Raw genomic sequence first — 24,274 nt, 5'->3', positions numbered from 1 at the left:
CAAAACTGAAGGGCAACCTTTTAGAACTGAGGTAAAGAGGATTTTTTTTTAAGCCATAGAATCGAGAATCTGTGGAATGCTTTGCCACAGACTGCTGTGGAGGCCAAGTCTATGGTATACCTAAGGTGGAAGTTGATTGTTTCCTGATTGATCAGGGCATCAAAGGATATGGCAAGGCAGGTATATGGGGTTGAGTGGGATCTGGGATCAGCCACGATGGAATTGATGAGCAGACTCGATGGGCTGAATGGCCTAATTCTGCTCCTATGTCCAACTGTCTTATAAATGCAATTTTGTGGATGACACCAAAATTGGGTGTATAGTGGACAGCCAGGAAGGCCATCATGGCTTGCAGAAGGATCTGGACCAGTTGGAAAAATGGGCTGAAATACGGCAGATGGAACTTAATGCAGACAAGTGACCATCCAGAGTAGGTCTTACACAGTGAATGGTGGGTTACTGAGGAGTGCAGTAGAACAAAATGGATCTGGGAATAACAGGTGCACAATTCAGCAAAAGTGGCACCACAGGTAGATAAAGAAAATTTTTGGCACATTGGCCTCATTAATCAATGTACGAGTGCAGGAAATAGGATGTTATGTTGAAGTTATACAAGACATTGGTGAGACCTAATTTGGAGTATTGTGCGCAGTTTGGGTCACCTACAAGAAGGATGTAAACAAGGTTGAAAGAGTGCAGAAAAAATTTACAAGAATCTTGCTAGATCTGGAGAACCACAGTTATAAGCTATTCAAATCTTTCCTTACGACTTTCTTTAGAACATAGACGACTGCGAGGACTTTTGATAGAGGTACACAAAATTATGAGGGGTATAGACAGTAGATGCAAGCAGGCTTTTTCCACTGAGGTTGGGTGGGATAACACAAGGGTAAAAAGTGACAAGCTTAGGGGAACACAAGGGGAAACTTCTTCACTCAGAGCGTTGAGCGAGTGTGAAATGAGCTGCAAGCAAAAGTCATCCATGTAAGCTCGATTTCAATGTTTAAGAATAGCTTGGAGAGACATGGATAGTAAGGATATGGTCCCAGGGCAGATTGTTGGGAGTAGGCAGTTTAATGGTTTTGACTTGGACTAAATGGGCCAAAGGGCTTGTTTTTGTGCAGTACTTCTTTATGACTAAATCCATAAGCATGAGAACCAATAAGGAACAGACTATTCTAAGGATTCTTTAATTCAGGAAAGATAAAGAGGATGGTGAGGAGGTCAACAATTGCTGACAACTGAGAGATAGTGCTGGGGGAACAGCGCCATCATGAATACCAAAACAGCTTCACTCAAGGTCATTCATTTGGCAAGGGAGGTAATCAGATTATAGAAATTCTTGGAATTTAAACTACTAACACCTTAAAGTTGAAAAAAATGGAAACAATCTGCTCAAATGCATAGCAACACACATCAAAGTTGCTGGTGAACGCAGCAGGCCAAGCAGCATCTGTAGGAAGAGGTGCAGTCGACGTTTCAGGCCGAGACCCTTCGTCAGGACTAACTGAAGGAAGAGTGAGTAAGGGATTTGAAAGTTGGAGGGGGAGGGGGAGATCCAAAATGATAGGAGAAGACAGGAGGAGGAGGGATAGAGCCAAGAGCTGGACAGGTGATAGGCAAAAGGGGATACGAGAGGATCATGGGACAGGAGGCCCGGGAAGAAAGACAAGGGGGGGGTGGGGACCCAGAGGATGAGCAAGGGGTATATTCTGAGGGACAGAGGGAGAAAAAGGAGAGCGAGAAAAAGAATGTGTGCATAAAAATAAGTAACAGATGGGGTACGAGGGGGAGGTGGGGCCTAGCAGAAGTTAGAGAAGTCGATGTTTATGCCATCAGGTTGGAGGCTACCCAGACGGAATAGAAGGTGTTGTTCCTCCAACCTGAGTGTGGCTTCATCTTTACAGTAGAGGAGGCCGTGGATAGACATGTCAGAATGGGAATGGGATGTGGAATTAAAATGTGTGGCCACTGGGAGATCCTGCTTTCTCTGGCGGACAGAGTGTAGATGTTCAGCAAAGCCGTCTCCCAGTCTGCGTCGGGTCTCGCCAATATATAAAAGGCCACATCGGGAGCACCGGACGCAGTATAACACCCCAGTCAGATGAAGCCACACTCAGGTTGGAGGAACAACACCTTATATTCCGTCTGGGTAGCCTCCAACCTGATGGCATGAACATCGACTTCTCTAACTTCCGCTAAGGCCCCACCTCCCCCTCGTACCCCATCTATTACTCATTTTTATCCACACATTCTTTCTCTCACTCTCCTTTTTCTCCCTCTGTCCCTCTGAATATACCTCTTGCCCATCCTCTGGGTCCCCCCCCCCGTCTTTCTTCCCGGGCCTCCTGTCCCATGATCCTCTCGTATCCCCTTTTGCCTATCACCTGTCCAGCTCTTGGCTCTATCCCTCCCCCTCCTGTCTTCTCTGTCATTTTGGATCTCCCCCTCCCTCCCCCAACTTTCAAATCCCTTACTCACTTTTCCTTCAGTTAGTCCTGACGAGGGTCTCGGCCTGAAACGTCGACTGCACCTCTTCCTACAGATGCTGCTTGGCCTGCTGCGTTCACCAGCAACTTTGATGTGTGCTGCTTGAATTTCCAGCATCTGCAGAATTCCTGTTGTTTGCTCAAATGCATAACCATCTCTACCTACAAGAGTGGGTATTATGTACTTAAGGAGATTATGACAGCAGATTTGAATGATATTGTAAGTAGGCTACAGACAGTTAACCTAGGAGCTAAACAAGATAGTTGCACAGTCAGCAGGTTGAAAATGGGGATGAGGGGACAGATAATGGGCCATGGAAGGATGCATTTGCAGAGGGATGAGAAAGATTCAAGTTTAGAGCTAGGTATAAAGGAATTATCAGGTGTCTTACATAATGGTATAGAGCACCGGCTGCTTTAAACTTAGTGATAAATGAAGTCACAAACTTCCCACATTTATAAAAGATGAGAATGGATGAAACAGGGTACAAGGTGTTTAAGGCTGGATGTACTAAAACCAATTACCTATGCTATCCAGAATACTTCTGGAATAGTGAAGATTGGCAAATATAGTGATCTATACTTAGCAGTTCACTTTTTCCTCTCGCATTAATGCACACTCTCCATGCTATCATATAGGTCCACCCTTTTGTTATTTGCTGACATTTTCCTCCTCTTCACATCCAATCAAATTCAACGATTACGTCATTGTGCAAATAAACATTTCACAAGCAACTTTAAACAGATTTGTTATTTTATTGCTATTGTAGATGATTATATAGTCCAGTAAGAAAATAAATCCACAAAAGCCACTCCACAATGTAATTCAATGAATTACTGTGTAAACGTGTATATGTATTGCGGGCTGTCCCCAGCAAATCCTTAGGTTGTGTTGGTTGTTAATGCAACAGTGCATTTCACTGTATGGTTTGATGTACATGATAAATAAATGAATCTGTATTTGTGTTTGTATGTATATGTACAGAACCCAAGTTATATTTTACACAGTAAAGACCAACAATTTTGGTAGTAGTCATCTGCTTTGGTCCAGAATAGACCATCTTTAAAAAAAAATCACAGAACCCTGAGATTAGTAACGTGTAAATGGATTCACATTACAATGTTTTTGTGAACATAGGCTTAAAATTGGAATGTAATTCAAAATCTGCAACTGCAGCATTAATAAAAAGCTATGCACAATTAACAATGGTCAAAGCACAGGATCAGTTTAATTTTTGGCTTCACTTCAGTTATGGTTTTAAGTCCATTCCATATCGTTCAGCTTCTTTTTCAAAATTAAAGTACATATCTTTTATACTTTCTTCATCAGACATTTTTATTGAATCTGAAGTGTCATCAGGAGCTTTTCTCCCACCTGCGTAATCAAAAGAATTTTCTTCATAATCATCAATATCTCCTTGCTGACTTCCCATATGTTCTGAATGTCCAATGTCCAATAAACTTTCTGTAAGGTAGAGGAAAATTGTCAAAGGAAGGTTAAATCACAAGTTTTAAGCAAATTACAGAATTAAAACTACAGGCTTCATTATTGCATAGTACAGTATTACAAAGATAATCAGATGGTATTCAAAAGAACCAGAAAGAAATTGATGCAGAGGAACAAGCTTGGGGAGGGGTCAGATCCAAATAACTATTTACAAAATAACATACTGGTTGCTTTTACTCCCCACAGGTAGTGAATGTTGGAAAGCCTCTACACAGATGAAAAACAGAGGGTGGAAGGGGTGGTGGTCTGGAACAGCCAACTTCCACTTCAATGTTTTGGGGTTTTATAGGGGTGTACTATTGTACTGTGTCCAAAAAAAAGTATCCATCTTTTATTGACAAATAGATGATTCCTAAATTTAAGAGAGGAGGAGGTGGCAAAACAATGCCTTAAAAATTTGACTGACATAGTGATTTGTTACAACTCTTCCAATTCACACTAATTTATCTACATGCACTTATTGTTGATTAACGCTTACAATCAAAGTTTTTATTTAGAAAAGTCTTTGTGTTTTGATGTTTCTATTTGATCTAGGCTGGTGAGCCTGGTGTCAGTTGTGGACAAGCTATTGGAAGGTATTCTAAAGGACTGGTTACATAAATATTTGGATAGACGGACTGATTAGGGATAGTCAACATGGCTTTGTGTGTGGCAAGTGATGTCTAACCAATCTTATAGTTTTTCAAGGAAGTTGATGAAGAAAGGCAGTAGATCTTGTCTACATGAACTTTAGCAAGGCCTCTGGCAAGGTCCCACATGGAAGTGTGGAAATTGAGGTAAGGCTAGGGTTAACAATGTCCAGGCAAGGACAGATTGCAGATAGAGTGCAGACTGCAGGGGCAAGAAAATTCTTTTAAGAGCATAGCCTCCCTTTGCTGAGCAGATATTTTGACTTGTTGCAGATGAGAAGATTATAACGGAAAGATGCAAAACACACACAAACCCAAACTAAGGGGCAATCACTTTAAAAAAAAAGGAATTCCAAAATGTGTGTGCACGTGCATACTAATTGTGCATGAATGGTAGCATGAAGGTCCCCCGTCCCAAGAATGTTAGTATGAGTGGAATGGACCAAGTGAGCGTGTTGTAAGAGAAATGAAAGTGACAAGACTAGTATGGCCTGTGCTTGTTCAATGCAAATATGAAATAGGAAATGGTCTATTTAGGGGGAAAGGCCCTTCCGGCCCATCGAGCTGCACCACCCAGCAACTCACCAATTAAAACTAGCCTAACCACAGGACAATTTACAACCAACAATTAACCTAACCAGCATGTCTCTTACAGTGTGGGAGAAAAATCAGAGCACCTTGAGGAACCCACATGGAGAATGTACAAACTCTTTACAGGCGGAGCAGGAAATGAACTCTAAAATACCCCAAGATGTAGTAGCACTCTAACTGCTATATTACTATAATCTTTTATAGTTCTCTTCTATAATCTACTGCAATACTTGGTATAATCTATGCAGCTCACACTAACCGGAATGATGAAAAAAACCAAGAGGGAACAAACAAGCTGACTTCTTTCTCACAGCAGCAGAGTAGATCTTTATAGCCGCATAGTACCCCAATGTTATCAGGATGCCAATACTTTCTGAATTCTTTGATAAACTAGTAAAATTACAGCATGATGCATCACTGGCTGAACAGACTTTATGAAACTAAAGTACACTTGTGCAGACCGTAAAAAGGATAATGAGTATAATCAAAAATGAAAGATTCACAACCACAGCAAGTAGCCGCAACTGCATAATTTGCTGGAGTCATAGTCCCAAACAGAGTCTGCTGCAGCTGGACCCTCCTCCTGGATTTCATTTCTTCATGCAGTTACCTAAATGATTAGGTTGTGATGATGCACTTGTTTGTTATCTCCATGGCTAGAGGCTCAACCTCATGAAAATGGTGCTACAGTGTAACCTGCTAAGTCTTTGATTACGAGAATTTATTCCTAGGTTTGGGATCCCTGAGAAAATCTCAAGTAACAACAGTTCTCACTCTGCAGGTAAAGTTAAGAGTTAAAAAGCCTTGTAGTGTAAGCATCATTTCACTTGCCCTTACCATCCACAATCTAATGGGACAGCTAAGCTAAATGATAAATCAGGGCCCTGAAACGAAGATGAGTAATATATTCAACGAGACTGAGCCAAGGTGGCCAGAGGCGCCTTGAATGGCCCTCATGACAATGCGCTGTACTCCAAACCAACTGCACACGAGATAGTACTGGGACATCCCACGTGCTTGCCAGTCTCTTCTCCCTTTTCGGTAAAACAAATGGACACCCATATTATGAGTGAAAGCATGTTGCACAAATCCTTTAACGTTTCCATCAACAGGTACCTGAAGTACAGAAGATCGTGCTAGCTGCAGAGTGTTACACCTCTAATACCATCTGCTTACACTCTCTACATTTCACTTTATGGGGCCATCAAAGGACCATTAGTGAAACTGAGCGTTCCTAGATAATAGCACCTCTGTTCTGGTGACCTGCCAGACTGGCTCATGAGAGCACCAAGATGGCCTCAATGCTGGAGAAACTGGCTAATGATACCACCTTAGCACTACATAATATGAACCAGGCCATCAGTAACATTACTGCTGAAATGTTAGCAATCTGTATAGTGGTCTTTTTAAAAATAAAATCAACTAGCACTTGAGTTTTGGTTGGCTGGGGAAGATGGTACTTGGCCAGGAATGTTGCACTTATGCTCCTGGTACACGAGAATATTTACATGCATATACCCATCTAGAAGTTAAAGGTTAGGAGGACTGGGCACGAGAAACTTAGGACTCCCATCACCATGCAGACCCTCCAGCTGGTTTCACTCTTCATTATTAATGATAATAGTATTCCCTGCTAGTGGTAATATTCATCTTAATCTCTTGCCTGAGATCACTCTGTGGCGTGATGGCCCACAGACCAGTTGTCTGTGTCATGATCAAACAGCTAAGACATTGGTGAGGATTAATTTGAGTATTGTGTGCAGTTTTGGTCACTACTTACAGGAAAGAGGTAAATAAGGTTGAAAGAGTATAGAGAAAATTTACAAGAATGTTGGTAGGACCGGAGGACCTGAGTTATGAGGAAAGATTGAGTAGGTTATGACTTTATTCCTTGGTTCGGAGAGGTTTGAGGGGAGATTTGACAGAGGGGTATACAGTGGCATGCAAAGGTTTGGGCACCCCTGGTCAAAGTTCCTGTTACTGTGAATAGCTAAACGAGTAAAAGAAGACCTGATTTCCAAAAGGCATAAAGTTAAAGATGACACATACCTTTAATATTTTAAGATTACTTTTTTATTTCCATCTTTTACACTTTCAAAATAACAAAAAAGGAAAGGGTCTGAAGCAAAAGTTTGGGCACCCCCTTTGGCAAGTATCACAGCTTGTAAACGCTTTCTGTAGCCAGCTAAGAGTCTTTCAATTCTTGTTTGGGGGATTTTCACCCATTCTTCCTTGCAAAAGGCTTCTAGTTCTGAGAGATTCTTGGGCTGTCTTGCATGCACTGCTCTTCTGAGGTCTATCCACAGATTTTCGATGATGTTTAGGTCAGGGGTCTGTGAGGGGAGGGCCATGGCAAAACCCTCAGCCTGCACCTCTTGAGGTAGTCCATTGTGAATTTTGAGGTGTGTTTAGGATCATTATCCTGTTGTAGAAGCCATCCTCTTTTCATCTTCAGCTTTTTTTTTTTTAAACAGATGGTGTGATGATTGTTTCCAGAATTGGATTCACTCTTCCCTCTACCAGTGAAATGTTCCCCGTGCCGCTGGCTGCAACACAAGCCCAAAGCATGATCGATCTACCCCTGTGCTTAACAATTGAAGAGGGGTTTCTCCAAACATACCTTTGCTCATTGCGGCCAAAAAGTTCTATTTTAACTTCATCAGTCCACAGGACTTGTTTCCAAAATGCATCAGGCTTGTTTCGATGTTCCTTTGCAAACTTCAGACACTAAATTTTGCGGTGAGGACGCAAGAAAGGTTTTCTTTTGATGACTCTTCCATGAAGGTCATATTTGTGCAGGTGTCGCTGCACAGTAGAACAGTGCACCACCACTCCAGAGTTTGCTAAATCTTCCTGAAGGTCTTTTGCAGTCAAACGGGGGGTTTTGATTTGCCTTTCTAGCGATCCTCCGAGCAGTTCTCTTGGAAAGTTTTCTTGGTCTTCCAGACCTCAACTCGACCTCCACCATTCCTGTTAATTGCCATTTCTTAATTACATTACGAACTGAGGAAACAGCTACCTGAAAACGCTTTGCTATCTTCTTATAGCCTTCTCCTGCTTTGTGGGCATCATTTATTTTAATTTTCAGAGTGCTATGCAGCTGCTTAGAGGAGCCCATGGCTGCTGATTGTTGGGACAAGGTTTGAGGAGTCAGGGTATTTATAAAGCTTTGAAATTTGCATCACCTGGCCTTTCCTAACAATGACTGTGAACAAGCTCTAACAAGCTAATTAAAGTCTGAGACCTTGGCAAAAGTTATCTGACAGCTCAAATCTCTTGGGGTGCCCAAACTTTTGCAAGGAGCTCCTTTCCGTTTTTTCCACTCTAAAATTGTAGAAAAGAAAAATAATACACTAATCTTGCTTAAAATGTTGAAAAGAATGTTTCATCTTTATGACTTTTGGAGATCAGATCATCTTCTACTCACTTAACTATTCACAGTAACAGAAATTTTGACCAGGGGTGCCCAAACTTTTGCATGCCGCTATATATAGGGTAAATGCAAGCAGGCCAGAAAGCTGTGGGTTCAAGACCCAACAGACACTGGAGCTCAGTGCTATACTGATAAGAGTCAAAGTCTTATGTTTGGAGACATGAAAGTGACTTGACAAGATTGTAAACAATGCCTTGGCAGGAATAAAGATGGAAAATTTCCCAGTGTTCTTTCAGATGTGATCAAATTGCAAGGTTTGCACAGTTGAATATTTGCAGCCTTTATATCCTCTTTAAATATTTTCTCTCTGTAACTCAAGTGAGGTCCTTAATTTTGTCCTATCGCAACTAACCAGACAAGAGGAGTAGATGCAGAGGTCCACTCATCTTCCTAAGCCTCAGTCTTATCTTTTATTAATATATAAAATTAAAGGGATTCACTCATCCCCATCCTTCTAAAGCTAATGCATGGTTCCTTTTTAATGTATGTAACAGAACCTCCAATATACTTTATTAGCAAAAGTTCCCAAAAGTTGCCCTTACTCCAACAGGAACACATTGCCCCAGAAATATTGACGTCATACTCATAAAAGCCTCATGCTTGCTATTTGCTCCTTACTCTTCAAACCAGCTCAATCAACCTCTGCTAGATCCCACTCAATTCCCCCAAAATTAGCCCTTCTGTTTTAGGATGCTAACCCATGGGCCTGCACTATCCTGTTCCATCACCATTTTAAAAGTAATAGAATTGCTCCCTGACAGCTGGTGGTTACTTTCCCTTGCCTCATTAGGGACAAAGTACTGCATTAATGTGAACTTTAGTTTTATTCTTCAAACCATAACTCAACATTTGAGTTATTTTTTACATCATAACTGTCAGGTGCTATATGATTTCTCTTGTTATTTTTGTGCATATTGTACAGCTCCTCTTCACGTGCCGAAGATTCATTCAAGGCTGTGAATGTACATGCACAAGGATTTAGGCACAGCTGAATCATGGCAGTTGGCTATGTGGGGATTATTCAGCAATTGATGCAGAGAACTTATGTCTGAATTTTTCAACAACTTTCCTGGCTGCACATTGCATAAATACAGACACTCACACAATCATAGCCTATTACAATACAAACTGAGGTTTCCAAAAGAAAGCAACTTAAACAACCAACTCAATAGTTCATAGGGGGCACACAAGTAAATTCTCGCAAATACAAGTCCTGCTATAAATATCCGAATCGAAGTACATTTTCTAGATACTGTACTTCCACCCAACTCCCCTTCTACTTCTATTCTAAAGACAGATTCAATAGGCTGGGCCAGAATTTCTGTTCCCTCAACTTGTTCCTTCAATTATACACAAGTCAGGAGCCTGAACGAAATCTATTGTGTATTTTATCACCCAAACCTCTACACCAACCAAACTTGTTCTCACAAGTTAGAATGTGTATGGGGTCTCTTTTTTTTGTATGTTTAATTTAAAATGGCTTCTTTATGTTAATCTTTTAAATTGCTACGTATGTGGATTAAAATGGCTTCTATGTTACGTTAAATGCTGAGAAAGTCTCCAGCTAGACATTTGCTTGGGTTAATACAGACAGCAGGGTGCTATTAGCCAGTGGGCGTTCATGTATCGTTCTTCGGGTGATAATGCTGTCTCATTATGACTGGAGACGGGGTTTTGGCGGGGAGTCGGAGGAGAGGCGGGGAGGACAGCGGACGTGTGGGGGTTTTTGACGGGGAGGACGGCGGACGGGGTTTTTGATGGGGAGTCTGCGGAGAGACGAGGAGGACGGCGGACGGGGTTTTGGGGGGGGGGGAGTCGGAGGAGAGACGGGGAGGACAGCGGACGGGGTTTTTGACGGGGAGTCGGAGGAGAGACGGGGAGGACGGTGGATGTGCGGGGGTTTTTGGCAGGGGGAGTCGGAGGAGAGACGGGGAGGATGGTGGATGGGGTTTTTGGGGGGAGTCGGAGGAGAGACGGGGAGGATGGTGGACAGGGTTTTTGGGGGGAGTTAGGGGGAGACGGGGAGGACGGCGGACGTGCGGAAAGGCTCCGGTCTATCACTCCGGGTGGTCCCGAGCCGTGAGTCAACAGGATCCGGGTGGTCGTCAGGAATTGATTGAGCTCCAACTTGTGCACAAAGAACTTGGACTTTGATAAGTCTGGCACTTTTTTTTCCCCCATTACTTCCTTTTCTGTATGGAACTTGCATTAATTTCATAGACTTAGTAATATCTACAAAGTGTACTTGGTACAACGTACTGTGTGTGCTGGCTGGTGATTGACGTTTGGGATTGACTTGGGTGGCAGTGGTACAGCAACCGACTCCGTGGGAAGCGTTCAGGCCGGTGCCGGGCGAGATTTCCCCTAGACATATACGAGCCAATAGAGCTGAGCATTGCAAGTGCAATGAACACACTCCACGGAAAACAATTTTTGGCTGCTGGCATATACAAAATTCCTGGCCCGTTTTCCTCAGTCACGTTGGAATATTGCAGTACCAGCTCCTCTCCAATAGTACTAGCCTGTCTGGTTTAGCTAGTTCAGAAAAAAATACAACCAGAATTTGTATTGGGTCGTGGATGGGAGCGGTATATATGCAGGGCTATGGTCTGGGTACACATCGCTGGGATGAGGCAGATTAATAGTTTGGCACGGACTAGATGAGCCGAAGGGCCTGCTTCTGTGCTATAATGAATTTATGACTCAGAAATTCTCTATGGCAGCATCAAGTATTGCCTCTGAAAGGTGAGAGGCAACTTGGCATCAAGGGATACATGGGATGGGATTAAGTGAGGATAACTCAAGGGGTAGGAAGGAAAGATTTGCACAACACCCTGTAACTACTGAAGTAGTAGGGTAGCCATTTTGGACACAGCATTATCACCTCAATGCATTTCAACCTGTGTCAGGAGAGTGAACCAAGACAATTGGTATAATGGGAATCTCTTTACATTGCAAAGTACAAAGGGGCTTAATTCCTTATCCATAAAGGGGTCACCTTTATCAACACAGACGTCATTTGGAGAACTGCAGAGTATTGGTCTGTGTCCAACACTTGCTGGTAACAGCTCTAATGCATAAATTGATGTGCAAAACCGATATGTACAAAAACACTTAACTACAACTGTACTAACTGCACGTTTCAAGAATTGCTACAGATTTTTGTGAATTTGATTAAAAACTAAGTGAAACGCCAAGTTTTTGTGTTTGATCCATATCTAATACATGCAGTCAGTACAAGCATCTATACTGTACCTTGTCCATCGAGAACAATGTCCATGACACCATGCTTGACTTTCATGTGCCGGCTTAGATTCCCTTTGAGGGTAAACTTGCTTGAACAGTACGGACATCTGAAAGGCTTGCTGTCGGAATGGAGGTGCATGTGACCCAGGAGATTGTACATCCGATTGAATTCTTTACCACAAACCTGAAAAACCCATGAAGTACATTAATCTCATTTAAGGCAAAATCTCTTAAGTTACACCTTAAAGATGGGTCATTGTGTTTTCTTGCATAGAATGCAGTAATTTTTTTGTTATCCAACTATTATTGAGTTGTCTGTAAAAGGACAGAGGCAGTGCGGTAACACATTTGTACTAAACAATTGATACAGGTGAACTACCACAGTAAATCACAGTTAAACATTGCCATATTGTGATGTTAATCATTCACTACATAATGCCTAGCAGTTGAACTTTGAACACATTACAGAAAGTCATCAAAAATGAAGGACATTAGCATCAGTTTGTGTTAGCCTCCAAGATGACAAATACTACCATAGAACCAGTGAACCAGATCAAAAAATCCCGTGTACTTCTTCCACTGTAGAGTTTGCATATTTAAGATAGCTAAACATCAATGTGTGACAATAAAGAGCACAAAAGGATTAGACAGAAGAAATGTTAAAATTAGTCATTTCTCACGACCTATAATGCAATACAAACCACAGGTTCCCATTTCAACATCCAGTCTGATCTAGGCATAAACATTCGGCACTAATTTCAGTACAGATAGCTTACATAAAAAAAAATTCCTCCAAGTCTGCAGAAAAGTCAACAAGTGTAAAGGTGGAGAGTAACACTAGAAATGCAAAGGAATAAACAGGATAAGATGATTTTGTGTAATCTGGTTACTTCCAGTGCTCTCTTCCGCGTTCCATCTAAACGAATAGATATTGTCATCTCTCAAACAGATTTACATTATAGCAAACAAAAGTTATTCATTTTTGAAGATATCAGCATTGATGTGAAAGCCACAAATTATTGATCATTCCTCGTTGCCCTAAGGGTGGGTGCTAGGGAGCTACTTTCTTGATCTATTGCATTCCTTTCAATAACAGTACAATCACATTGCTGTTGAGAACTGTTTCAGGATTTAGACCCAATAATACATCTCCAAGCCAAGATTATGTGCAACCTGGAAAGAAATATTTCAATTATTGTGTTCCCAGGAACTTACTGTCCTCTGCGGTGACAGAAATCAGGTTTTGGAGATGTTAAGCATAGTTTAGGCAAACAACTGGTGTTGCATTTTCCAAATCAAATCATGGTGCAACCTGTATAGTAAATGGAAGCACACTTGAAAGCACTTGAAACAAAGGGACCTAGGAGTACTGGTATATGGTTCACTGAAAGTAGTGTCACAAGTAGACAGGGTGGTGAAGATTGCATTTGACATGTTGTTTGTTATTCAGGACATTGAGTACAAGAGTTGGGACATTATGTTGCATTTGTATAAGACACTGAGGTCACACTTGAAGCATTGCAAAGTTTTGGATACTGTTATAGAAAGGATGTAATTAGCTAGAAAAAGATTTACAAGGATGTTGCTGGGATTCAAGGGCCTCAGTCATAAGGAGAGACTGGTCAGATTAAGACTTTATCCCTTGGAGCATGGGAGAATGGGGGGAGTGGAAGAGTTATTAAGAGGCAATGGGGGGGGGGGAGGGGAAAAGATATTAGAGGGATATAAAATTATGGGAGATTGTAGATAAATTGGATATGCTCTTATTCCAGGGAAAAGGAACCAAACACTAGGATACAGGTTTAAAGTGGGGGGGAGATTTTAATAAAGGCTCCATGAGACAACTACTTCATGCAGAAGATGGTGTGCGCAATTTTCCAGAAAAAGTAGGTGAGGCAGGTACAATAATGACATAAGACATTTGCATTAGTATTGGATAGGATAGATTAAAAACAAACCAAACAGCCAAAAGGGACTATCTTCTGTGGGCACCTTGGTCAGCACAGACAATTCGGACTGAAAGGCCTATTTTTATATTATATTACTATGACTAACTTTAGTACATTTCATAGGTGGCCCATTACAGCTTCTGTTCCACTGTAGTAGATGAGGTATCAATTAAGTGGACTGTTCTGATGAGAGTGGAATTGAACCTTGTATCTGGATATTCAGATAATATCCAATTTCACTTCAGAGCTGTGCCTTTTGAAAAGACTCGGAGTTAGAAAGCAAGTCATATACTGCAGGACACCCAACATACAATTTGCTCTTGTAACCAGTGTTTGTGGCTAGTGCACTAGAGATTGTGGTCAACGGCACCTTCCCACATATCACTGTAATAACAGGAAACTTAAATGAAGGTATCAAGAAAGTTGTATCCTAAATGAATAGATTGCAGCTAACCAAACCCAAGCAATGACTCCAAAGGCATTCCACTTCTTGAAGCCTGAAGGATCTTTCATCACTGTTTTCTGTACATTAAACACCTCCATTAAGCATCATACAGAGTAACCTTTTGTATCTTACAAAGTCTTGAAAATTTAAGTTTATCAAATCAAAAGCATCCTAAAAGTCTGAAAAATATTAAACATGACATAAGATATATCACTTTGGTGCACTTTGATATTTTCTTGTGCAAAGTCAAATATTTAACGTTCTGTATTAATTCCTCTTAGAACTAGGGGACCAATATTCTTGCTATTCTTATCAGGTACTGCTAGAATTACAAAACACATTTCTTGCTCTTTTACCTTTATATTCTATTTCATCCTTTTAATGGGTTTCTAAAATTCCCTTAATCCTCAAGCTCACTTTTGCCCTTTGCAAAATTAGATGCATTTTCTCCAAAACCAAACAACAAATTTAATTAACCAAATCACTCAGTAGTATTTATTTATTTTTAAAAAAAGGCCAGTAAGCTTTGCCCACAGCATCCAGACCAGGTGAGCAGCAGCGTTAGATGATCTTGGGTGCTAAATTAAGGGAGGAAAAATATAGGTAAATAATAAACAACCTGTTATTGCCTGCAGATACATTTTCAGGTACTGTAGCATCATTTTTCTTATTTAGGTGCTCAACTAATGAGCATTATTGCTCAACGCTTTAACACATACTTAAATGTGTATGCATGCACACCATAACCTGTTTATATTTCCAGTGGATAAACGGGTCCAAGAGACTATGCACAAGCATTGCTGAATCACTGGGACTGCTTTACTACCTAGTTTCAATTGCACATTTATATTAAGATACCTTATGGTGAATGTGCACCATGAATTGCAATTCTGAAACACCAAAAATGAATCACAAAATAAACTCTGAACTGATCAAAGGCTCCTCTGTAAGCGCTTCACAGAATTCCAAGTTTTCAGTCCCCCGGTGATTAGTGCTGAATCAGTGCTTGATACCACTATATACAATTTCAGATCAACTGTCAGGCCACTCAACGTTATCAAAAAAGTTCAATCAATTTATGAAATTTGTGCAACTATAACAACCTTAGCCCTTCATTTAGCTTGTATTTCCCCCCAAAAAATCTTTCTACCTCCTTCTTAATTCAGTGCTACTTAGCTTTCAAACATCCTCTTTACTGATTGGTATAACCTTAATGACCCTAAATTTCATGCTCTCAACTGACAATAAAAATCACTACAATTGGTCTCCAAACCAGAGAAACAAGGAAAACACATTAAAACAAGTGCAGATGCGAAGAAAGGAAAGGTCTAAATTCCAATTATCTATTAAGTAAGCTTGTTTTATTTCTAAGTTCCCGAAAATAAACAATTCTTTTCTGTACACCCGTAAATGCTTGTAATTTTCCAGTTCATTTAGATGTTTGTTTTTTTCCTAAAGCTGTATCTACATATGACCTGTTGCTGGCTCTATGCCCTCCCCACTGTACTATTAGTGGATGAAAAGTGCAAGGAGATCAGAAGGTTATCCTTTACTCTTACCTTACATTTAAATGGTTTGACAGGTGAATGAACAATCATGTGGGTCTTCAAAGTCTGCTTCTGCACAAAAGTTTTAAAACAGATGTGGCATTGATAAGCTCGCACACTGGTATGAATCAACATGTGCCTCTTCAGATTTGCTTGCAGGGTGAATTCTCGTCCACACACTTCACATTTGAACTCTTTAACTCCCTAGAGGGGGAGAAAGGTAAGACTTAGAATAATTTGTCACCTCATTTGTTAGACATAGTTCACAAATACAGTAGTTTTTAAAATATTAATTTGATGTTCCTGGAAGTGAAGCCAAAACTAAAATGTTGAGCTACAAAAATGGACACTACAATTAGTCTGATCAGAAAGAGGCAAAGTGGGTACACAGTGCAACACGTTTAGAAGCGGAGTGGGCCAGCAGAGGAGGTTAAACGGAGACAGGCTGCACTTGCTGTAAACAGCAGCCAAAAAAAAAAAGCTGTCAGGGGAACTCCATGGAAACCAGACTTGGAGGAAGATTCGGGTAGGTATATAGGGGACCTACTAGGTGGGTGATAGGCAGATGGAACAGAAGATTGCAAACAGGGATTAACAGCACCTAGGTAGATCAGGTGTGAACATGGGGTTGGGGGTTGGGGGTTGGGGGCTGCAGGCTATTCATACTTAAAAATCAAGGCCCTACCAGTGGTCTAACATCTCCTGCCTTACCCCTCCCCCTACTTATACTAGTCACCTCCCCTCTACACTCAGTGCTGATGAAGGGTCTTAACCTGATTGTTGGCCACCCCTTTGTCTCTACAGTGCTGCTTGGCCTGAGTTCGTCCCAAGGTGATTAAATCCTTGGTCCCATAGTTGTTGGAAGCTTTTCTGTTTCCCCACTGCCCCTCCAGTGAGATGAGAACATTAACCATAACACCAAATGATTAAGTTATTCAATGCAGCAAGAAAGTATGGAAAGCTTGTCACGTTTTCTCGCTGTGCAAGAAAAAATTACCTTGGTTGCAAAATATTGGAATAGAGGGAAGTTCCCAATAGTATTTAAAATCAGTGAATGTATACAATATACAGCCTAAAATTCTTGCTCTTCGTGGACATCCACAAAAATAGAAGGGTACCCCAAAGAATGAGTGACAGTAAAAAGTTAAAACCCCCTACTCCTCCCTCCCCCACAGACAAGCAACCAACCATCAACCCTCCCTCTTTTTCAGCAAAAAGCATCAGCACTCACCACCCACCAAGCAACAGCAAAGTCCCCAAAGGGAGGCCATGATCTGCAGAACAACAACTGCTCACCCAACAATTCAACAGGCCACAGGCTCTCTCCCTTGCTAATAAAGGGGCAGCGAGGTGTCACACAGCAAGAGGGGAGACCAACAAAACAAAACACTCACTGATTGCAATATTACCACCCTAGTAACTTTTCTAAGAAAACCACAAAAAACAAATTGATGATGACACAGCACATCAATGTGAATTCAAAGATATTGAAGATTGGAACAAAAGCTTTGAGAAATGCAGAGTTATGCTTTAAAATACAGTGCACATTTAGACAGACGTAATGTAAAGATTTTTACTCCATGTGAAGGATGCAAGAAATAAAGTCAATTCAACGGCACAAAAGGAAACATTGTTACATAAAACATTAATTAGTGAAAATGTGAACATTAATGAGTGCACTGTGCTTTCAGAACCCTACTAGGATGAAAAATAGAAATTAGACCTGGATGCATGGGAGAAACAAACCCAGCCACTAAGTTAAAATAGTGCTATACCTCACACCAAGCATTTACAAAGTCTGCTGGGCTGGAAATTAATCTACACATGAGAGCTAGAGACTTGGTATTATTATATTGAATGCCATGGGTTTATAGCAAATTCTAAAAGAATGCTGAAAGGACAATCTAATTAAAAACTAAATGCAGCACCATAATGTTCCTCCCTAATTGCTTAGTCAAGCCTCATTTAGAATTCTGTCACATTTTGAACCACACTCCAGTGAAATAGATGGCTGAAGAGATTTGGAAGAGGGCCACTAGATTAATAACTAATTGACATACTTTGTTATTGTTAAAGGCTTGGAGCAATGGCTGTCTTTAATTGTTCTTATCTGCATCTTGTGGCACATTGGACTGCAAACTTGCCATTTCCATAGCATTTGTGTGCATTTTTAACAAGGCAGAGTTGCTATAGCTTGATGTTCAACCCAGCACGGATGGAAAGCGTGCAAGGAGCCTGCCGGATTCAAACTCAGGACCACTCACCTTGAAGTCCAGTCTAGATGCCGCTATACCACCGACTGGCTTTATAGCAGTCTTTAGAAAGTGTTAAAATTTCTGATTTAAGTTATAAATGCAACCAGGGATCATGCTGATAAATTTCAAAGTTAAGAATAAGGGATCATGCCTGTATGTTCAGAACCAGATTACATGTTGAAATGCAGCAAAAATGCAGTTGTTAAAAATCCAAGTTTAAAAACAACTAGCACTTAATACCATGAAGTTAGGCAGTATCCATAGATCATTTCCATTGATGGTGCCTGATCTACTTGTCTTCACTACCATTTTCTGGTTTTCATTTTGGAGTCAAGGTATTTCTTACAAAAAGGCATCAAGACCATGAGACATAGGAGCAGAATTAGGCCATTGGCCCATCAAATCAGCTCCCCCATTCAATCATGATCCTTTCTTGCCCCTCCTCAGCCCCAGTCCCCAACCTTCTCCCCATAACCTTTGACAATGTGTCCAATCAAGAACTTATCAATCTCTGCCTTAAATACATCAAACCTGGTCCCCATAGCTGTCTATGGTAACAAATTCACCACCCTCCAGCTAAAGAAATTTCTCTGTATCTGTTTTAAATGGATACCCCTCTATTCTGAGGCTGTGCCCTTTTGTCCTAGACTCACCCACCATGGAAAACATCCTTCCCACATCTACTCTGTCTAGGCCTTTCAACATTTCAAAGTTGCTGGTGAACGCAGGCCAGGTAGCATCTCTAGTAAGAGGTACAGTCGACGTTTCGGGCCGAGACCTTTAGTCAGGACAAAGGGTCTCAGCCTGAAACGTCGACTATTCCTCTTCCTAGAGATGCTGCCTAGCCTGCTGCGTTCACCAGCAACTTTGATGTGTGTTGCTTGAATTTCCTGCATTTTCAGATTTCGTGTTTGCCTTTCAACATTTAAAAGGTTTCAATGAGACTCCCCCCCATACTTCTAAATTCCAGTGAGTACAGACCCAGAGCCATCCAATGTCCCTCGTATAGTAACCCTTTCATTCCCAGAATCATCCTTGTGAATCTCCTTTGAACCCTCTCCATTGCCAGCACATCTTTTCTTAGATGAGGAGCCCAAAACCGTTCACAATACTCAAGGCGAGGCCTCACCAGTGCCTTATAAAGCCTCAGCATATCCCTGTATTCTAGACCTCTTGAAATGAATTCTAACACTGCATTTGCCTTCCTCAACAGCAACTCTACCTGCAAGTTAATCTCTAGGTTGTTCTGCACAAGGACTCCCACGTCTAATTGCATTTTAGATTTTTGGATTTTCTGTTTAGAATATTTCTAGCAATGTGCATGACCATGCATTTTCCAACATTGTATTTCATTTGCCACTCTCTTGCCTATTTTCCTAATCTGACTACTGCTGCCTACCCGTGGCCTCAACACTACCTGCCCCTCCACCAATCTTCATATCATCTGCAAACTTGGCAACAAAGCCATCTATTCCATCATCTAAATCATTGATATACAGCATAAAAAGATGCGGTCCCAACACCAACCCGAGGAACACCACTAGTCGTTGGCAGCCAACCAGAAAAAGATCCTTTTATTCTCTCTCGCTGCCTCCTACCAATCAGCCAATGTTCTAACCATGCCAACTTTCCTGTAAGCAGCCTCATATGTGGCATCTCTTCAAAGGCCACTGTATCCCCTTTATCTATCCTACATGTAATCTCCTCAAATAATTCCAACAGGTTTGTTAGGTAAGATTTGCCCTTAAGGAAACCATACTGACTTTCTCCTATCTTGTCCTGTGTCACAAAGTACTCCATAACCTCATCCTTAACAATCGACTCCAACATCTTCCCAACCACCAAGGTCAGGCTAACTGGTCTAATTTCCTTTTTGCTGCCTTCCTCTTTCTTAGAGTAGAGTGGCATTTGCAATTTTCCAGTACTCTGGCACCATGCCAGAATCCAATGATTTTTGAAAGATTATTACTAATGCCTCCACAATCTCAACATCTACCTCTTTCAGAACCCTAGGGTGTAATTCACCTGGTCTGGCTGACTTGTATACGTTTAGGTCTTTCAGCTTTTTGAGTATCTTCTCCCTTGTAATAGTAATTGCACTCACTTCTCTTTTCTCACACCCTTCAACATCTAGCATACTGCCAGTGTCTTCCACAGTGAAGACTGATGCAAACTACACATTTAGTTCATCTGTCTTCTCCTTGTCCCCCACTATTAACTCCGGCCTCATTTTCTAGTGGTCCCATATCCACTCTCAACTCATTTTTTTTAGTATACAACATACTTGAAAAATCTTTTACTATCCACTTTGATGTTGTTTGCTAGCTTGCTTTATTTCATCTTTTCCCGGCTAATGATTCTTTTGGTTGCTCTCTGTAGGTTTTTAAAAGCTTCAGAATCCTCCATCTTCCCACTAATTTTTGCTTTGTTGTATGCCCTCTTGCTTTTACATTAGCTTTGAATTCCCTTGACAACCACGGTGTACTATTTTGCCATTTGAGTATTTCTGAATTACATACGAGGGGTGATTGATAAGTTGGTGGCCTACAGTAGCAGTCAATTTTAGAAAACCTAGCACATTTACTTTTCCTACATTTACACACTTAGTCCAGCAGTTGTGGAGCATACGGATCCCTTCTTTGTAGAAGTCGGCGTCTTGAACCTCCAAAAGTGGTCCACAGTAGGGGTGATTGATAAGTTCATGGCCTAAGGTAGAAGGAAATGAGTTATTAACTTCAAACTTTCTGCATAAATCACTCAGAGTTGTTACATGCACATGCAGTTCGAGAGCTGTATAACTCATCTCCTTCCATCTTAGGTCACGAACTTATCAATCACCCCTGCTGTGGACCACCTTGAGGTCCAAGATGCTCTCATTACATGCACGTGCAGTTCAACTCTAAGTGAATGCAGAAAGTTTGAAGTTAATAATCATTGCCTTCTACCTTAGGCCACGAACTCACTCAATCATCCCTGCTGTGGGCCACTTCTACAAAGAAGGGATCTGTATGCTACATGACCACTGGACTAAGTGTGTACATGTAGGAGGGGGCTATGTTGAAAAATAAATGTGCTAGGTTTTCTAAAATTGACTCCTTCTACCTTAGGCCACGAACTTATCGATCAGCCCTCATATATCATTGCAGCTTCCTCATTTTTCCTCAGAAACTCACATCATTGCTGCTCTGCTATCATCCTTGCCAGCATCTCCTTGCAGTTTACTTTGGCCATCTCCCCTCATACCGCTAATTTCCCTTATTCCACTGAAATACTGTTACATCAGACTTTACTTTCTTCCCATCAAATTTCAAGTTGAACTCAATCATATTGTGATCACTGATTCCTCCTTTTACCTTAGACTCCCTAACCACCTCAGGTTTATTACATTACACCCAATCCAGTTAGATAATACCCTAGTAGGCTTGACAAACTGTTCCAAAAAGCCATCTCGTAGGCATTCAACAAGCTCTGTCAAGAGCCATTACCAACCCAATTTTCCCAATCGGCCATCATGTGAAAATCTCTCCAGACTACAATAACATTGCCCTTTTGACACGCCTTTTCTATTTCCTGTTGTAACCTGTGGTCCACATCCCAGCTATTGTTGGGAGGCCTGTATATAACTGCCATCAGGGTCCTTTTACCTTGCAGTTTCTTAACTCAACTCAGAAGGATGCAACATCTTCCGATCCCATGTCACATCTTTCTATTGATTTGATGCCATTGTTTACCAGCAGAGCCACGCCACGCCCTCTGCCTGGTGAAGGTCTATCCCTCCTGTGCAACGTGTAACTTTCGACATTCAGCTCCCAACTACAACCATCCTTCAGCCATGATTCAGTGATGGCCACACCATACCTGACAATCTGCAAGAGTGCAACAAGATCATCCATTTTATTTCTTGCGTGCATTGAGATATAACACTTTGGGTACCGTACTTGCTGCCCTCTGATTCTACATGCCTGCACGGATACTCACCCTGCTGGCTGCAATTTTGTCCTATCATCTGCCTGCCCTTCCTGACATGCAGACTGCACGCTATCTTTGCTTTTTTACCATCCATTCCATCCTGAGTCTTTTCACTCCATTTCCACCCGCCTGCCAAATTAGTTTAAGCCCTTTCCAACAGCTCTAACAAATCTGCCCATGAGAATATTGATCCCCCTCAGGTTCAGGTGCAACCAGTCCCTTTTGTACAAGTCATACCCCCCCCCCCCAGAAGAGATCCCAACGATACAAGAACCTGAAGCCCTGCCCCCTGCACCAACTTCTCAGTTATGCACTTATCCACCAAACCATCCTGTTTTTACCCTCACTAGCACGTGGCACAGGTCGCAATCCAGAAATTACTACCCGGAAGTCCTGCTTCTCAGCTTTCTGCCTAACTCTCTAAATTCTCTCTTCAGGACCTCTTTGCTTTTCCTTCCTATGTCATTGGTACCAATATGTACCAAGACATCTGGCTCCCCTCCCCCTCCAAACTGCTGTGGACCTGACCCGAGACATCCCCGACCCTGGGGGGGGGGGGGGGGGGGTGTTCAAGTAGGGTTGCCAACTTTTTCACTCCCAAATAAATAGTCAAATACAGAACGCTGTTTACCCTGAGAAAGTCTACCATGACCATGAAGCCTTGCACGGGCACCTTTGTGCACATGCATGACGTGTGCATGCGTGTACGTGCTGATTTTTTTCTACAAATCCGTTTTGGCTTAATCTTCCTGATTCTGTTAAGTGAAACTACACTGTACATACATTATTTCTACTTTATATAGGCTGTGTATTTATATCATTCCTGCTTTTACTATATGTTAGTGTTATTTTAGGTTTTGTGTGTTATTTGGTAGGTTATTTCAGGTTTTGTGTGTTATTTGGTAGGTTATTTCAAGTTCAGTGCATGACAAGGAATGAGGAAAGGTGCAGCTGACTCATATCGTTTCCTCGCGGCCCGGTAGCACATGCTTTGCGGCCCGGTGGTTGGGGACCACTGCTTTAGGGACCACTGCTTTAGAGACATTGCAGTCTCCAGATCATGGAGACTGATTTTGTCAACTTCACACCTTAGTCATATCATTTCCTTTACTTAGCAAATTGTTTTATATTTTAATAATCCTGAGCAGAAGGTAGCAAAATACAATTTCGACTTCTGCATCCCCAGATGATTTGTATATGCGCCCAAGAATTTTCCCCTTTCAATACAGAGACTGCCAAAATCACTAAGCAACAACCTTTACCTTAATCTTATTTTAGTCAGTGCTTCAAAAAGAATCCAAAACTTCCTTTTTCAGCCCCGAGAAATACCCTTCACTAAAGTCTAAATATTTCAATTACGATACCCCAGCTCAACATTTTCTATTTCAGACTTCCTACACTAATTTCAGAGCATAGACATCCTTTGCGAAAGGAGCGTGAAAACAAACAACTGACTGCTCACATTTCTACTCACTGTACCTGCTTTTATGAATAATTCCAAGAGCTGAGGTCCCATCAATAACTGCTGGTAGATTTCACAAATTAAGTTGTACTAAGACAGTTTATTTTGAACACTGTTCAAATAATTTCAAACAAGGCCAGCCTACAAAACACTGTTCCACTGTTTTTTTTAAGAACTGAACAGACAAATGAAAATCCAATTAAAGATACTTCAGTTATTTTACAACCTAGTGATTCCTGAACATGTGTTGGAGAATGCCCAATATTAAGACTGTAGATAATTGCTCAATTACGATATCACAAGGTCCTGTTTTCAAATATCTAATAGCTCTAGCCATGATATACTCTACCTACCGTCCTATGGGGTAGAGAATTTTACAGCCCTGAGGGTAAAGCAATTGATCCAATCTTTGCCTCAAGGATAGCCAATCCTCATCTTGCCACTATGCCCATCTCTCGAATTCAGAATTCTCAGCACAAAGAAACAGCCTTTCTATTTGTACACTGCCAATCCCTTTCATTATTGTAGGTCTAATAGGTCTTATTGAGATCACCAATTGATTCATCTTTAAGGTATAAGTTAAAGAATTCAACGGGAAAGGCCAGTTGATATATGGAACATACTGCCAGAGGAAGTGGGGGAAGCAGATACAACAGCAACATTTAAAGTGCATTTGGATGGACACACGAACAGACAGAAAATGAAGGTCATAAACCATGAACAGGCAGATGGGATTAGTTGGGATTGGCATC

At 41.3% G+C, this 24,274-nt stretch overlaps 1 protein-coding gene across 2 annotated transcripts in view; it reads right to left on the bottom strand.

Moving 5' to 3' along the window:
- Nucleotides 1-3,225: 3,225 nt before the first annotated feature.
- znf710a (zinc finger protein 710a) overlaps nucleotides 3,226-24,274 on the bottom strand; it is a 57,010-nt gene continuing 35,961 nt past the window's right edge. The window contains exons 3-5 of one of the 2 annotated variants that reach the window (XM_072278308.1): nucleotides 15,849-16,040; nucleotides 11,905-12,079; nucleotides 3,226-3,954 (exon numbers count right to left, since the gene is read on the bottom strand). In XM_072278308.1, the coding sequence (XP_072134409.1) occupies nucleotides 3,740-3,954; nucleotides 11,905-12,079; nucleotides 15,849-16,040 (582 nt within the window). In that variant the 3' untranslated portion in view covers nucleotides 3,226-3,739. Of the gene's footprint in view, nucleotides 3,955-11,904; nucleotides 12,080-15,848; nucleotides 16,041-24,274 lie in introns of those variants that run through there. The other variant, XM_072278309.1, reaches the window with a different exon arrangement.

Source organism: Mobula birostris, chromosome 14 (assembly GCF_030028105.1).
Source record: "Mobula birostris isolate sMobBir1 chromosome 14, sMobBir1.hap1, whole genome shotgun sequence".
NCBI classification, from domain to species: Eukaryota; Metazoa; Chordata; class Chondrichthyes; order Myliobatiformes; family Myliobatidae; genus Mobula; species Mobula birostris.
The sequence above is the reverse complement of the archived record's forward strand: the minus strand, read 5'-3'. Positions and strand labels throughout refer to the sequence as shown.